Here is a 17,742-nt window from a genome sequence, read left to right on the forward strand (position 1 = left end):
GCCCTGTGGAGGAGGGAGTCCGTGCTGGATTTCCTCCACCTCTCAGCCGTTCGCTCCATGTCTTGAGGCTCAAACAGGCTCTCCCCCAGAAGGGAAGCATGTCGGAGCCTACACACATCTACGGCGGGGACCTTCGGATGGAATCTCTCGGACACAGCATCGCGACGCTTCAACACCGAGTTGGCCCACAGGGTGGTAACCTGGTGCGCCAAAAACTCGAAGGAGCGGGTGCCCGAGAGCAAGAAGGTCTCTAGGGCCTTCCTATTGGTCTCCTTGGACAAGTCCTCCGATCGCAATGGGATGCCCAGAGATCCTAGCCAGAAGTCCAGCCACGAAGTGGCCTGCATGGCACACTTAGCGACCTTCTCGTGGTTAAGGATCTCTGCCGCCGAGAACAAAACCTGCCGGGCAGAGAGTTTCTCAAGGGGAACTCCCTTCGCCAGCTCCTCCACAGAGTGATGGAGAGGAAGAGCGAGGTTGTGCTCACCCAGGATCTCGAAATAACTCCTCTGCTGGAGGCGAGGAGGAGGGATGAGCTTGTTCCCGGCAGTGGAACGACTGGAGGAGGCAAGAAGTGCGAGCTGAGCGTTGGCCCTAGCCCTGGCACTCTTCAGCCCCCGAGACCAGGGCAGAGCTGCACTGGTCTTAGGGGCCTTCCGAACGTCAAACACTTCATCCAGAATTGTGTCGTGCGAGGGCGAATGGTAGCGCGAAGGCGAATGGTCGCGCGGGCGCGCAGGTGGATGATCGCGCGGGCGCACAGGCGAGCGGTCACGCGGGCGCGCAGGCGAGTGGTCGCGCAGGCGAGCAATCGCGCGGGCGAGTGGGCGCGAGGGTGGGCAGGTAAATGAACGCGTGTCCGAGGCGACGAACGCAAGCGTTGGCGCGACGGCGAGGGAACGCGCTGCCGCGTAGGTGAGGAAGATCGCTGGCGATGTAGATCCACAGGCGATCGATGACGAGCTGGTGAGTGCAGTCGCTCAAGTTGGCAATGGCGCGATGTGGCATGTCGACGCACTGGCGTGCGATGGTGAGCAGTATGCGCAGGTGAATGACCGCGTTGCTGCCACCTGCGGACGCAACGCTGAAGGCATCCCCCCACAGGTGGACATGCAGGGGGACTGCCACCCCTAGGGCTTGCAGCCGCGGCCGCCACCCCTAGGAGTCTTGCCTCCCCTGGAGGACTTACCGCCCCTCTTGACCTTGGCTGGAAAGGGCTGGGGCTTAGACACCACTTTCTTAGCTGCCGGTGCCTGTTTGGGAGCCTTACGAGGCTGTTGCTGCTGTTGTGGCGGGGCTGGAGGCTTATAGGGCCGAGTTGTAAGGGCCCTGTGGAGGAGGGAGTCCGTGCTGGATTTCCTCCACCTCTCAGCCGTTCGCTCCATGTCTTGAGGCTCAAACAGGCTCTCCCCCAGAAGGGAAGCATGTCGGAGCCTACACACATCTACGGCGGGGACCTTCGGATGGAATCTCTCGGACACAGCATCGCGACGCTTCAACACCGAGTTGGCCCACAGGGTGGTAACCTGGTGCGCCAAAAACTCGATGGAGCGGGTGCCCGAGAGCAAGAAGGTCTCTAGGGCCTTCCTATTGGTCTCCTTGGACAAGTCCTCCGATCGCAATGGGATGCCCAGAGATCCTAGCCAGAAGTCCAGCCACGAAGTGGCCTGCATGGCACACTTAGCGACCTTCTCGTGGTTAAGGATCTCTGCCGCCGAGAACAAAACCTGCCGGGCAGAGAGTTTCTCAAGGGGAACTCCCTTCGCCAGCTCCTCCACAGAGTGATGGAGAGGAAGAGCGAGGTTGTGCTCACCCAGGATCTCGAAATAACTCCTCTGCTGGAGGCGAGGAGGAGGGATGAGCTTGTTCCCGGCAGTGGAACGACTGGAGGAGGCAAGAAGTGCGAGCTGAGCGTTGGCCCTAGCCCTGGCACTCTTCAGCCCCTGAGACCAGGGCAGAGCTGCACTGGTCTTAGGGGCCTTCCGAACGTCAAACACTTCATCCAGAATTGTGTCTTTGCCTTCACGGGGGGCGATGATTGGATCCGTAAGCCTGTTAAGTTGCCTTATCAGGCTTAGGACCTGCCAGAAGGCATGTTCGGATTCTTGCTGTTCTCCTCCCTGCGGGCTGGCAGCTAAGTCTCCTGCCCCAGGAATCTCTTCCTGGGGTGATACGTGGACATTCCCCTGGGTAATCGTGGGTTCCTGACGAATCCTTGCAGAGGATTTAGGGACGGTCTTGGAATCCTTGGATTCCCTCCTGGGAGGGATACAGGATCCCAACAACGAGGTTCGAGGGGCCCCTTCCTCACGAGACGATTCTCCTGCCTGAAGCGAAGTCTCCCCCCCTGGTGCCGAGGGGAAGACTACCGCCCCACTGGACTCACCTGAGGACGGAAAGGCCTCGTCCACGGGAGAAGGAGAGAGTACTTGTGCAGGAGAAGGGACCTTCGCGACCGACCTCTTGGGAACCAACTTCGCCCTGGGGGAAGTCACCACGAAGTCCACTCCTCTCTTTCTCTTCAGCGTAGGAGAGACAGCCGTTGGTTTGTTACCCTGGCCGGCGAGTGCTGGTTTCATAACCCTCACTAACGCCCATGCCAGCGGACCAAACCAAGTCTGCTGCTCCAAGGACACAGAGTCCGAAATCCTCGCTAAAGGGAAAGGGATCGGGCGATCCTTTGGAGTGGACACGACGGTACCTGCCTGAAAAGGTGGGGAAGAATGCTGTACTAACCTCTCCTTGTCCTGCACTACCAACCTGTGTTTGGATGGAGGTGATCCCGAGTGCCGTCTAGGAGCACGCGTTCCTGCTGCTACCACCGGCTGTGGAATTCGCCGCGAACGATGGTCGTGCGAGGGCGAATGGTAGCGCGAAGGCGAATGGTCGCGCGGGCGCGCAGGTGGATGATCGCACGGGTGCACAGGCGAGCGGTCACGCGGGCGCGCAGGCGAGTGGTCGCGCGGGCGGGCAGGTAAATGAACGCGTGTCTGAGGCGACGAACGCAAGCGTTGGCGCGACGGCGAGGGAACGCGCTGCCGCGTAGGTCAGGAATATCGCTGGCGATGTAGATCCACAGGCGATCGATGACGAGCTGGTGAGTGCAGTCGCTCAAGTTGGCAATGGCGCGATGTGGCATGTCGACGCACTGGCGTGCGATGGTGAGCAGCATGCGCAGGTGAATGACCGCATAATGGTAAGCGATGGCGAGCAGCATGCGCAGGTGAATGATCGCGTGATGGGGTGCGATGGTGATCAGCATCCGCAAGAGGGCGATCGTTCAGGGGCGAGCGATGGCGAGCAGCATGCGTAGGAGGGCGATCGTGCAGGGGCGAGCGATGGAGAGCAGCATGCGCAGGTGGCCGATCGCGTGATGGGGTGCGATGGTGATCAGCATCCGCAGGAGGGCGATCGTGCAGGGGCGAGCGATGGCGAGCAGCATGCGCAGGAGGGCGATCGTGCAATGGCGAGCGATGGCGAGCAGCATGCGCAGGCGGGCGATCGCGCGATGGCGAGCTAGAAGCTGGCGAACCATGTTCCTTCAGGAGCGTTGGAGAACGTTGGCGCGCTAGCTGTCGCTGTTGAATAGGCGATACTAAGATTGCCTGTGCGCGCTGGCAAGCAGGTGAACGCTGGCGAGGAGGTGATCGCTGGCGAGCTGGAGATCGCTGGCGAGCAGAAGGTCGACGCGTGTCATGTGAAAGGACAGGTGGCGCGTTCACGAGCAGGAACTGGGAGATCGCTGGCGCGTTGGTGAACATGTGTTTTTGACACACGCGCAGCACGATGTTGCGTAGCCACAGGACCAGGCAGATGGTGAGCAGGGAGTTCAGCAGGAACTAAAGGGTGGTCAGAGACCCCAGGGCGATGGTCCTCAAATGAGCGCTGACGCTCGGAAGAGAGCTGACGAGCAGGAGAGCGCTGGCGAGGGGGGCGAACATCAGGAGAGAGCCGACGAGCAGGAGAGTCTTGGTGAGCAGGAGATCGTCGACGAGCAGGAGAGCGCTGGTGAGCAGGAGAGCGCTGGCGAGCAGGAGAGCGCTGGCGAGCAGGAGAGCGCTTGTGCGCTAGCACTGCTCGCGTAAGGGAAGGATCCCTTAGCCCCAAAGGGACCGTTGCCCGTCGGGTGACGAGTTCTCCAGAAGGCGAAGATCTGGCAGGAGATGGTGAGCGGTCTGCAGAGAGGTTCAAGGAGGGCGGAGCTGTAGGTTGAGGCTGACGAGGAGAGTCCCCCCCGGGGGATGAAGACCCAAAAAGGCGCCTCTTAGTCCCCCTGTAAGGGGAAGGGAGGCCCTTGTGGCGTAGCGGACGGTGAGCCTTACGGCGGAGGAGGCCTCGGGGGAGATCGTCGGGACCATCGGTCCTCCGAAGGGGAGTCTCCGTTAAAGCACTTCCCTCAGAAGGAAGCTGAGCAGCAGCCGAGACCGAAGGACTCACTTCCCCCTTCGAAGGATGCACGGAAGGAGGAGGAGAGCCTTTAACCCCATCACCCGCAACAGCACCTGCGGCGGAAGGCCCAGCCACGTCGGAGGCCTCTGTCACCACGACGTCGACAATAGACAGAGGGTCTACCTCTGCTACCACCGGCGACTGCTTAACAGCGGCCCCCAACGAGACAAGGTCAATAAGAGCGACCCTGGAGGGCAAGCCCTTAAGCCCCAGGGACGACCAAATCTGTAAAAGATCATCACTGGATAAGGCATTATCAATAACCTCCCCCGGAGGAGGAGGGGGAACCGCCTCGCTATGGGAGGCGACGCCCTCTCCCCCCACCGAAGGTCGGGAAACAGAACAAGGGCCTGCGCTCCCACTCGGCCGACTCTCCTTAGGAGGCGGACGAGGGGGAGCTTCGGAGGAGGTTTGGGCGGCGGAAGAAGAGTCCCGAGAACCTTCCTCCTTCAAGGCTAACCCCGGAGGAGAACGGTCTCTCTTGGACTTCTTCTTACGCCGACGGCCAAACCTCTCCCACTGGGAGGCAGACCACTCCCTGCACTCACGGCACATGTTCTCCTGGTCACACCGTCGGCCCCGACATTGAGGGCAGAGGGTGTGCGGATCCGTATTTACGTCCGACATGAAAGTCCCACAAGGACGACCGGCAACTTCAGGGCATGTACACATTGTAAAGAAATAACTGAAGGTCAACTTCCAACCAACACACATGCTGAAAAGAAAAAGCAGAAAATTAAAGGCTGTCACGAGGGCGATGAGCAGACACGTCTGATCACCGCCGAGCCAAAAGTGAAGTGAAGCAAGTCACCGGTGTGTGGAGGGGGGAGGGGTAGCAAGCTACCCTTCCCCACCCCCCGCTAACTAGTGCGGGGGTAATTAACCCTCGTTAAAACTATTGGCTCGTCATTTCAGCTGCGCTAAAAGGTAAACCCTCAGTAAATAGCGTGGTTTGTATTTCGGTTACGGAACAACTACCACTTTGTGAAAGTAAAGCTTCAAGTCCATCCTCTGATTTGAAACTAACTCAGTGTGACATTGTCACTGAAACCTCAACTATAAATGAGAAATTACCTTAGAAAGTTTAAATTCCTAAACCAATTATGAAGACTTTTACCCTCAATATATATCAGTCTTATCATACAACTTACATCTCTCTGATGCCTCATGAATTTTCCTCCCCAAAAAGGTATGTGGCACATAGAGTCTAAAGGAATTTTTACACACTCAAATGGTTTGTCAAACTCAATTGTCCAACCTGCTTATCAAACGATTTGAAGAGATGTCAAACAGTCAACCAAACGTGCATCAAACCTCAGTCCTTGACTCGGTCTGACATGCAGTTCTCGCTCTGTTTGTGAAACAAAGATATGCCTCTCACCCAGGACAGTTTGACAGGCCATTGGCTTAGCAGTGGTATCAAGGAAAAACAGATCAAAGTATACGAAGGACTGGCTGTTATAAAGATATCAACTTTCACCTACCAACTTGCTTGTTGATTTGGAGTTAAAGCCAGGTGCCTGGCATAGTTATTTGAGGATGGACAAAGAAACATATAGATCTGCCGAGGCGTTTTTGAGGTTTGGCGCTTGTTCTCACATGCAAACGGTTTGTGGATGAATGAAGCCCTACCCAAAAAACGTCTTCTTGATCAGACACTTTCTTCAACTGGTTTGACCAACATATTTGACAATCAAATACCCGTTCAAACATACAAACCACTTCAAAAATGTGTTTGTCCTGAGTTTCAAAAAACATTTGACTGTGTGAACCTTACTTAACATCGTGTAAAAAAATATAATGAATGTAATGTATCATGGAATAATAAAACCAGAATTACCATACCTAAAATAACGAAATTATTACTTACTTGATTATTCTGTTCATTGTTTCTGCATGTTTTTGAATAGCAGCACAATATGTGGATTTCCCTGATCCAGCAGGGCCTAAAACAAGCTGTGCATATCTCATACTGTTGAGAGGTTTTTTAATCTACTGTAGTGATCACCGTTACTGCAGAATTTCCAGTTTTCAACCAAAAAGTAAGGGATCTGGAAAAAAAGAAATGTTTTAAAACAATAAAATGAGTAATTTTAAACAAAGAATCTTACACAGCAATGTAACCCACTGCCCTATCAACTCTAAAAGGTTAACTCAAGTTATTTATGTGCTGTTAACATCTGGGGTCCAAATATGCAGTACCTGTATGTACAGTACTGAACTCAACTAGTTTCCAAAATTTAACAAAGGTTTTGATCATGTACATGCACTGCAAACCAAAGGATTAACCTAACTTATAATATAAACTGGTGTGGGAGAAAACTAAGTGCTACTTATTAAATAATGTAGGAGACAGGGAACAATACTTAGTAGAAACACCCTTGACTATTAATCAAATCTGTCGAAATATTCCATCAATAAATTACAGTATTTCATAATCAAAATGATATTTTAATTATAAAATAAATTTTTGAATATACTTACCCGGTGAATATATAATAGCTGCAACTCTGTTGCTCGACAGACACATACATAAAAAACTCGCGAGCGATCGCTATGCAGGTTGCGGGTGTGCCCACCAGCGCCAACTGTCGGCCAGATACCACTCTCGGATGTAAACAAAACCTTCAATTTCTTCTCATCCCACTGCGTCTCTATTGGGGAGGAAGGGAGGGTCGTTTAATTTATATATTCACCGGGTAAGTATATTCAAAAATTTATTTTATAATTAAAATATCATTTTTAAATATTTAACTTAGCCGGTGAATATATAATAGCTGATTCACACCCAAGGAGGTGGGTAGAGACCAGAGTTAAATATGTTTACATCGTATAAGCTAAGAGTTTTTTCATTTTGACAGTTATCAATATAACAAAACCAAAATAAATAGGTACCTGGTAAGGAAGTCGACTTAGACGATTACTCTGCCTTGTAAGTCTGTCTTCCTTACGGAGCCCAGCGATCCTCTTAGGATGCTGACAGACTCCCAGGAGCTGAAGTATCAAGGGCTGCAACCCATACAACAGGACCTCATCAAACCCCTAATCTGGGCGCTCTCAAGAAATGACTTTGACCACCCGCCAAATCAACCAGGATGCGAAAGGCTTCTTAGCCTTCCGAACAACCCATAAAAACAACATTAAAACATTTCAAGAGACAGATTAAAAGGATATGGAATTAGGGAATTGTAGTGGTTGAGCCCTCACCCACTACTGCACTCGCTGCTACGAATGGTCCCAGTGTGTAGCAGTTCTCGTAAAGAGTCTGGACATCTTTCAAGTAAAATGATGCGAACACTGACTTGCTTCTCCAATAGGTTGCGTCCATGATACTTTGCAGAGATCTATTTTGCTTAAAGGCCACGGAAGTTGCTACAGCTCTAACCTCGTGCGTCTTAACCTTAAGCAAAGATCGGTCTTCCTCACTCAAGTGTGAATGAGCTTCTCGTATTAACAATCTGATAAAATATGACAAAGCATTCTTTGACATAGGCAAGGATGGTTTCTTAACCGAACACCATAACGCTTCAGATTGGCCTCGTAAAGGTTTAGTACGAGTTAAGTAGAACTTAAGAGCTCTAACAGGGCATAATACTCTTTCTAGTTCATTGCCTACGATCTCCGATAAGCTAGGAATATCGAAAGATTTAGGCCAAGGACGAGAAGGTAGCTCATTCTTGGCTAGGAAACCAAGCTGCAGAGAACAAGTAGCTTTTTCTGACGAAAACCCGATGTTCTTGCTGAAGGCATGAAGCTCACTGACTCTTTTAGCCGAGGCCAAGCATACCAGGAAAAGAGTCTTAAGAGTGAGATCTTTCAGGGAGGCTGAATGTAAAGGCTCAAACCTGTCTGACATGAGGAATCTTAGGACCACGTCTAAATTTCACCCAGGTGTAGCCAAACGACGTTCCTTAGAGGTCTCAAAAGACTTAAGGAAGTCTTGCAGATCTTTATTGTTGGAAAGATCTAAGCCTCTATGCCGGAAGACCGAGGCCAACATGCTTCTGTAGCCCTTGATCGTAGGAGCTGAAAGGGAGCGAACTTTTCTCAGGTATAAGAGAAAATCAGCTATTTGGGCTACAGAGGTACTGGACGAGGATACGGAAACTGACTTGCACCAGTCTCGGAAGACTTCCCACTTCGATTGGTAAACTCTAATGGTAGACGCTCTCCTCGCTCTAGCAATCGCACTGGCTGCCTCCTTCGAAAAGCCTCTAGCTCTCGAGAGTCTTTCGATAGTCTGAAGGCAGTCAGACGAAGAGCGTGGAGGCTTTGGTGTACCTTCTTTACGTGTGGCTGACGTAAAAGGTCTACTCTTAGAGGAAGACTTCTGGGAACGTCTACCAGCCATCGAAGTACCTCGGTGAACCATTCTCTCGCGGGCCAGAGGGGAGCAACTAACGTCAACCTTGTCCCTTCGTGAGAGGCGAATTTCTACAGTACCTTGTTGACAATCTTGAATGGTGGGAATGCGTAAAGATCTAGGTGTGACCAATCTAGGAGGAAGGCATCTATATGTATTGCTGCTGGGTCTGGGACTGGAGAGCAATAGATTGGAAGCCTCTTGGTCAGCGAGGTTGCAAAGAGATCTATGGTGGGTTGACCCCAAGCCGCCCAAAGTCTCTTGCACACATCCTTGTGGAGGGTCCATTCGGTTGGAATTACTTGACCTTTCCGACTGAGACAATCCGCTAGGACGTTCAAGTCGCCCTGGATGAACCTCGTTACTAGGGAGATGCCTCGATCTTTTGACCAGATGAGCAGGTCCCTTGCGATCTCGTACAGAGTCAATGAGTGGGTACCTCCCTGTTTGGAAATGTACGCCAAGGCCGTGGTGTTGTCCGAGTTGACCTCCACCACCTTGCCTCGAAGGAGATTCTCGAAGCTTATCAAGGCCAGATGAACCGCCAAAAGCTCCTTGCTGTTGATATGCATGCTCCTCTGACTCGAGTTCCACAGACCTGAGCATTCCCGACCGTCCAGCGTCGCGCCCCAGCCCAAGTCCGATGCGTCCGAGAAGAGAACGTGGTTGGGTTTCTGAACTGCCAGGGGAAGACCCTCTCGTAGGCTGATATTGTCTTTCCACCAAGTCAGACAAGTCTTTATCTTTTCGGAAATCGGGATCGAGACCGCCTCTAGCGTCTTGTCCTTTTTCCAGTGAAAAGCCAGATGGAATTGTAGAGGTCGGAGGTGTAGCCTTCCTAGCGAGACAAATTGCTCCAGGGATGACAGCGTTCCTACCAGACTCATCCAAAGCCTGACTGAGCAGCGTTCTTTCTTCAACATCTTCTGGATGACGAGCAGGGCTTGATCTATTCTGGGGGCCGACGGAAAAGCCCGAAAAACTTGACTGTGAATCTCCATCCCTAAATACAGAATAGTTTGGGATGGGACCAGCTGTGACTTTTCCAAGTTGACTAGGAGTCCCAATTCCTTGGTCAGATCTAGAGTCCAATTGAGATCCTTCAGACAGCGATGACTGGAAGAGGCTCTGAGAAGCCAGTCGTCCAAATAAAGGGAGGCTCGGATGTCCGATAAATGGAGGAATTTTGCCACATTCCTCATAAGCCTCGTAAACACGAGAGGAGCTGTGCTTAGGCCAAAGCACAGGGCCCGAAACTGGTACACCACATCGTCGAAGACGAATCTCAGAAAAGGTTGGGAGTCTGAGTGAATGGGGATGTGGAAGTAAGCGTCCCTTAGGTCTAGAGAGACCATCCAGTCTCCCTTTCTGACCGCTGCTAGGACTGACTTTGTGGTCTCCATGGTAAACTTCGTCTTTGTGACAAAGACATTCAGAGCACTGACGTCTAGCACCGGTCTCCAACCTCCTGTCTTCTTTGATACTAGGAAGAGACGGTTGTAAAACCCCGGTGATTGAAGGTCCGAGACTTTGACCACCGCTCCCTTCTCTAGCAAAAGAGACACTTCCAGTTTCAGGGCTTGTCTCTTTTCTTCCTCTCGGTACCTGGGAGAGAGATCGATGGGGGACGTCGCTAGAGGAGGTCTGCGTACAAAAGGGATTTTGTACCCCTCTCTGAGCAACCTCACAGATTGTTGATCTGCGCCTCTCTTCTCCCAGGCTTGCCAGAAGTTCTTGAGTCTGGCACCTACTGCTGTCTGAAGTTGCGGGCAGTCAGACTCTGCCCTTAGAGGACTTGGATCCTTTCCTCTTTCCTCTCTTCCCTTCGGCACGAGCACCTCCCCTGCTGGAGGCTCTGCCACGAAAGGGCGGGATAAACCTGGACGCTGGAGTGTCTATCCTAGGTCTAGCAGACAAGGCAGGCAAAGGGGGAGCTTTGCGAGCCGAGGACGCAACTAAATCGTGGGTGTCCTTCTGCACTAAAGACAAGGCAATTTCCTTAACCAAGACTTCAGGAAACAAGCACTTAGACAAGGGCGCAAAGAGTAGCTCAGATCTTTGGCATGGCGTCACTCCTGCTGACAGGAAGGAGCACAGAGACTCTCGTTTCTTAAGGACTCCGGACGTGAATGAAGCGGCAAGCTCGTTGGACCCATCGCGGACGGCCTTGTCCATGCAGGACATAATGAGTAAGGAAACATCCCTATCGGCAGATGAGATTTTCCTACTCAGGGCTCCCAAACACCAGTCCAGGAAGTTAAAGACTTCAAACGCCCTAAATATGCCTTTAAGAAGGTGGTCCAGGTCCGAGGGTGACCAATTAATCTTCGAGCGTCTCATGGCAAGGCGGCGGGGAGAGTCTACAAGACTTGAGAAGTGGCCCTGGGCAGAGGCAGGAACTCCCAAGCCGAGAACTTCTCCCATGGCATACCAGACGCTCGATCTAGACGAGAGTTTAGATGGGGGGAAGGCAAATGCCGTCTTCCCTAAACTCCTCTTGGTCTCTAACCAATCGCCTAACAGCCGTAAAGCTCTCTTGGATGAGCGAGAGAGAACGAGTTTCGTAAAGGCAGGCATGGTAGCAGGAACGCCTAAGACAAACTCGGACGGCGGCGAACGAGGAGCCACAGAAATAAAGTGATCAGGGAACAACTCTTTAAAAACAACCATGACTTTTCTAAAGTCCAAGGATGGTTGAACTGCTTTAGGCTCATCTAATTCTGAAGGCTGATCCTCAGGCTGTGGTTCAGCAACGTCCTCATCTGACAGTTCCTCATCCGATAACTGATGAGAAAACGGCAAAGGTGTAGGCAACGTTTGACTCGCAGAGTCCGGTCGCACTGGTGCATACGTGACGGAGCAGGACGCAGCGTCCTGGAACTGCTGAACAGTCTGGGAACTGTCAACAACAACAGGTGCTCGAGGACGCACAGCGTCCACCCGAGACTGTTTAGACCGTCTGGGTTGTGCAGTCAACACCATACCGGGTTGCGGAGGTTGACGCACCGCGTCAAAACAAGTCAACTCTTATGGTTGGTGAACGTCACCAATCGCATCAGTGCGTTGCCTAACGTCAACGTGCGGCTGGAAATCCACACTGGGTCGCATCGGTGGAGGTACAACCCCAACTGGTTGACGCGAGAAAGCTACATCCACGTCAACAGGACGCACAACAGAACGCTTGGATGGCTGATGGCCAGTAGGTTCAACGGAAACCTTCTCAGCGTTGTAGTCCTCCATCAAGGACGCAAGCTTAGACTGCATGTCTTGCAGTAACACCCATTTAGGGTCTACGGAAGCAGGTGCGGTAACAGACGGGGTTAGCGAATGAGACGGCACAACTTTGCCTCTCTTAGGCGGCGAGCAGTCATCCGATGACGGCAACGGGTCCGAACTGTCCCAGTGGCTACATCCGGGACGTTGGACTTGTCCTGAAGGGACCGACTTACGTTTTAAAGGTCTAGAGACTTTGGTCCAAGGTTTCTTACGTGAAACAACTTCGGACGACAAGGTAAAAATGGGCTCTCTCGTCTTATGGTAGGGGCGATCTTGACGAGATACGCCTGATACCAAAGAGGGAACGTCTGTTCGCTGATCAAGGCCTCTCGAACCCATAAGTCGTACGACATTGCTTCTCCCCTGGGCTTGGGAGCTTGCAAGAGGTCCCGGACTAGGTGGACGACAGGCACGAACAGACGAACCCTCGGTCGCAACACTGTTCACAACACTTTGCGTAACACTAGGCACTTTGGCACTTGAGTTCCTTCACGTCCGCCATGAGTTGATTCCGGTCACTTGCTAAAGCCTCAACTCTCTCCCCCAAGGCATGAATAGCACGCATCATGTCTTGCATAGACGGTTCCTGAGTGCTAGGAGGGGGGTTAGGAACAACCACTACAGGGGAAGGATTAGGTTCAGGGGCATGTGGAGAGGAAAAATCTACAGACCTAGAAGAACTTCTCCTTACCCTATCTCTCTCTAGTCTGCGTGTATATTTATCAAATTCGATCCAATCGAATTCCGAAAGGCCCACGCATTCCTCACACCGATCTCCCAATTGACAGGTTTTACCCCGACAATTGGAACAAACAGTGTGAGGGTCGAGAGAAGCCTTTGGAAGACGCCTATTACAGTCCCTAGCATTACACTTTCGAAACTTGGGAACTTGAGAAGGGTCAGCCATTTTGAATTAGTCAAGGGAAAATTCCAAATAATGATCTAAGTCATCAACAATTAATCCGATTCAAAAAAGAGTTCAAGGATTTATTTGAAGAAAAACACCTGTACTGCGAAAGCTCAAACCAAATTAAAGTACTTCACCAAATATGATGGGAAAAACTCCAGGTTCTACAGCGAGTAAAAGTACGTCTTGTCGACACGTCGACAGAGAAGAAATTGAAGGTTTTGTTTACATCCGAGAGTGGTATCTGGCCGACAGTTGGCGCTGGTGGGCACACCCGCAACCTGCATAGCGATCGCTCGCGAGTTTTTTATGTATGTGTCTGTCGAGCAACAGAGTTGCAGCTATTATATATTCACCGGCTAAGTTAAATATTTAAAAAATTCTATTTTATTTAATTTCTCAGATAAGAATTACAGTCCTAGTCCTTGAGTTACATTACACTAAGGTCTCTTAAGGTCTGGCCTAAACTATGCCTACACCAACAGTATTTCAAAAGGCCTTCAATACAAACATAAAAAGGTTGTACATGTACTGTACAGAACAGCGTACATAGTATCAGTCAAACGGTACAATACAGTAAAGTATATGCACAACTAGTGACATTTCTTAAAATTTTCAGTAATTTTTTCCATCTTGAGCGCAATTATGGCTTTGGTAAGTTTAAAAATCTCTAGCATATTCACACTGATAGATATAAGTGGGGTGCAGATAAGATAAAATGCAGACGGAGGAGCATAGGATAGCTTAGGTTGTCACCACAAAATCTGATCCCAAGAGAGGGAAAGAAGGAAAGAGGAAAGAAGGCCAGTCATTATAAACTTTTGAACCTAAAAGCATGATATGACCGCTATCTTTGGAGCTGGGCTCGCTACACAAATTGATGTGCAGCCACCGCAGGACCTATAGACAATGTAGGGGACCTGTGTGTGCAATCCCGAAGATAGTGTGCCGAGGAGGTGGCCTGTCCTCTTCCACACACCAGCCTTCAAGACTTGGGAAACTGAGTAGTTCTTTTGGAAGACAGAAACTTTGCCTTGGGGTAAGGGGAGTAGAGCATTGCTGTATCCTTCTTACTTACGTAAGAAGGATACAGCCCCTTTGTTAGGATAGGTGGAGAATCATAAATTATAGTAAAAAATTTTTAATGAGGCGCATTTGCACTGACTCGCAATGGTGCCCTTTTAGCTAAGAAAAGTTTCCTAACCGCTGATTGGTTAGAATTATTTTGTCCAACCAATCGGTTAGAATTATTTTGTCCAACCAATCAGCGATTAGGAAACTTTTCCGAGCTAAAAGGGCACTCCTGCGAGTCAGTGCAAATGCGCCTCATTAAAAGAAATTGACTATAGGTGGTGCTCTTATGGTTATTTCCCTTTTGAAATGAGGTTTGGGGTGTATGTATGATGACGGCCATGTCACAAAACTCCCTTATTTGGTAGGGACGTGTATGATAGGTCTTCTATGCAGGTGGGAGGTTCTGTCCCTGAGATGTATATACGATAGCAGCCACCTGTCTGTAAGATGACAGCTGACTAAGAATACAACAGTGTAAGGGGAGTCGCGGGGGACATTAGCCTAAGTTAGATATGTAGGTAAGGACAAGGCTTGTAGGTTAGGTAAGGAGGGTGGTTTAGGTTAATTGGAGTCCATTCTTATGCATGCAAAGGAATTGGCTGCTGACTTACAAAGGCTCCCAGCCCACCGTTATACAAAGCCAACTTTTTTTGGTGAATTTGTATTGTAATACACTACAATGAAACCCTTTTTTTCAGACATTACTTCTAGAATTTTGAGATTTCTATAATTTGATGAATACGGATTCCCTTCCCCCCCCCCCAAGACATTTGCATCGAAATTGTTCAAAGTATCATATATTAACGAATACGGAGCTACAGTAAATATTTACCATCTCGTAAGAATAGCCATGTCCCCAGCAGTACCATAAGTACATGCTTCAAACTGCTCTACGGCAGGCTAGTCTTTCCTAATGGCATAGACGTACTTACAAATATGAACACTAGTACCACTTTAATTCCCTGACAAAAACCAAAACATCAAAATCTGCATGATAAAAGTGTGAAACTGTGACATACCTACGATTACAGGCGAAGAACAGTTTCACGATTGGGGTAAGACCGTAAGACAATGACGCAAAGCAGCAAAATTATACAAACGCCATTATCATTAGTAGTAGTAATAGTGATATATCTCTGAAACGGCTCCGTGGTGTTTTTCTGGCTACTTTAATTGATATGATGGAAACTAAAACAGAAAAACTACAAATTATAGATAATGAAGTATAAAGGAAAATATTAGGTGCCACTAAAATTACAACTAATACTACATAAAAGGGAGAAAAATTGGCATCTTCTATGAAAACGAGGGTAATAGATAAAAAGCTGTATTTTGAATAAATAAAATAAGACTAAAAACAGTAACACTGGACATACAAGAAAAAGTACGATAATGGTAGAAACAACAACCAACGTGCAAGAATTAAATCTGGATATGAGTATAATTAGACAAATAACTAAGACAGAAATATAAACAGAATCCAGCAAGTTCATTCGACTTCAGTGGAGGGTTGGATTTAAACCCAAAACAAGTAAACAAGTAAAAAGGATGGAAAGAGAAATAGAAAGTAAAGTGAGTTAAGAAATATACAGGACGTGGAAGTAATAAATTAATGATCAAATATAACAATATATTTACATCAGCATTAGACTTTAGAGTAAGAAGAAATAAGCTACATTAAAATAAAGATTATAAACAGACATAAAAGGGCAAGTGTAAATGTAATGTTTGTGAAAATATGGAAGATTTAACCAAATTTTTGCTATTTTGCCAGGTATATACAGTAGAAAAGAAATTAATTTATTTATTGAGCTATACCAACTATACGAAAAAGGCTTAAAATAGTAAGACAATTTTATCTAGTGAGAGAAAAAAGAAAATAAGAAATTTCAGACCAGATGTAGAAAAAATGAGTGAAAATCTCAAATCTAGTATACTATAGTTCACAAGATTTACTAGAGGCTTAGACTGAAGGTACTAATGCTCTTCTAGGAGAAGGGCACTCCAGAATCAAACCATTATTCTCTAGTCTTGGGTAGTGCCATAGCCTCTGTACCATGGTTTCCTCTGTCTTGGGATTGAGTTCTCTTGCTTGAGAGTATACTCAGGCACACTATCTTATTTCTCTTCCTCTTGTTTTGTAAAGTTTTATAGTTTATGTATGAAAGATTTATTCTATTGTTGTCACGTTCCTTAAAATATTTCATTTTAATTGTTCATTACTTTTTTTTTTTTTAATTTATTGATTTCCTTATTTCCTTTCCTTGCCGGGCTATTTTTTTCCTGGAGCCTTTGGGCTTATAGCATCCTGCTTTTCAAACTAGGGTTGTAGCTTAGCTGATAATAATAATAATAATAATAATAATAATAATAATAATAATAATAATAATAATAATAATGCAAAGGTCCTGCAGAGAGTAGGGTTCCCCTGCAGTATAGTACAAAAATGCAACAATTATTATTATTATTATTATTATTATTATTATTATTATTATTATTATTATTATTACTTGCTAAGCTATAACCCTAGTTGCGAAAGCAGGATGCTACATGCCCAGGGGCTCCAGCAGGGAAAATAGCCCATTGAGGAAAGGAAATAAGGAAATTAGATATTTTAAGAACAGTAACATTAAAATAAATATTTCCTATATAAACTATAAAAACTTTAACAAAACAAGAGGAAGATAAATTAGATAGAATAATGTGCCAGAGTGTACCCTCAAACAAGAGAACTCTAACCCAAGACAGTAGAAAATCATGGTACAGAGGTTATGGCACTACCCAAGACTTAACAATGGTTTCATTTTGGAGTGTCCCTCTCATAGAAGAGCTGCTTACCATAGCTAAAGAGTCACTTCTACCATAACCAAAAGGAAAGTAATTAACCCCATGGATGAAGAAGACAAAAGACCGTTATAGATACTACGCCTCGACCCTTAACCTGCTTCGTTTATTAAATAACATTTTCTATTCATTTACAGAAGGTTCTAATCATAGATGTCCTACCACTAGATGTCGTATGAATCGAGCCCGGAACCTTGGAGACGATAGCCATCTTAGGAAGGTATACTTATCCTACCACCAGATGTCGTATGAACCTAGTCCGCAACCTTGGAGACGGTAGCCATCTTAGGAAGGTATACTTATACTTGAAGAAGAGGAAAGTCTAAAAGAAGTTGGTTAGAATGATAGAGGTGATATACAAAGGAACCGGGGCAAAGTAATAATAGCGGTTGAAAAAACAAAAACCTTTGAAGTCAGTGTTGGATTACACCAGGGGTTAGCATTATGCCTGTTTTTAGTTGTGGTGGTCATGGATCAGTTAAGTGAAGAGGTCAGAAAAGAAGAGTTGTGGGAGTCGCTATATGCAGATCAGGGTTGCCAGGTTTTCTAAACGAGAAAAGGCCAACTTCTCATCAAATGTAGCTTTAAAAGGCCAATCTACTAGTAGAAAAGGGTAAAAGAATATAGCATTTAAGGCCGAGTTTTTTTCCATGATATTTCTAAAGGCCAACCGATTTTAAAAAGGCCAAATTTATTTTTTTTGGCCTGAAAGAGGCCAACCTGGCAACGCTGATGCAGATGATTCGGTGATTACTGCTAAAAATGAGGAAGAATTACAGAGATGGGTTGTAGAGTGGCAAGAGACTTTGGAGAGGGGTGACTTGAGGAT

General features: G+C 48.0%; 1 protein-coding gene across 2 annotated transcripts in view; it reads right to left on the minus strand.

Moving 5' to 3' along the window:
• Positions 1-17,742, minus strand: part of LOC137645345 (GPN-loop GTPase 3-like) — a 54,230-nt gene that overhangs the window by 20,909 nt on the left and 15,579 nt on the right. The window contains exons 1-2 of one of the 2 annotated variants that reach the window (XM_068378161.1): positions 15,089-15,215; positions 6,320-6,500 (exon numbers count right to left, since the gene is read on the minus strand). In XM_068378161.1, the coding sequence (XP_068234262.1) occupies positions 6,320-6,420 (101 nt within the window). In that variant the 5' untranslated portion in view covers positions 6,421-6,500; positions 15,089-15,215. Of the gene's footprint in view, positions 1-6,319; positions 6,501-15,088; positions 15,216-17,742 lie in introns of those variants that run through there. The other variant, XM_068378157.1, reaches the window with a different exon arrangement.

The sequence above is a fragment of the Palaemon carinicauda genome, chromosome 1 (assembly GCF_036898095.1).
Source record: "Palaemon carinicauda isolate YSFRI2023 chromosome 1, ASM3689809v2, whole genome shotgun sequence".
NCBI lineage: Eukaryota > Metazoa > Arthropoda > Malacostraca > Decapoda > Palaemonidae > Palaemon > Palaemon carinicauda.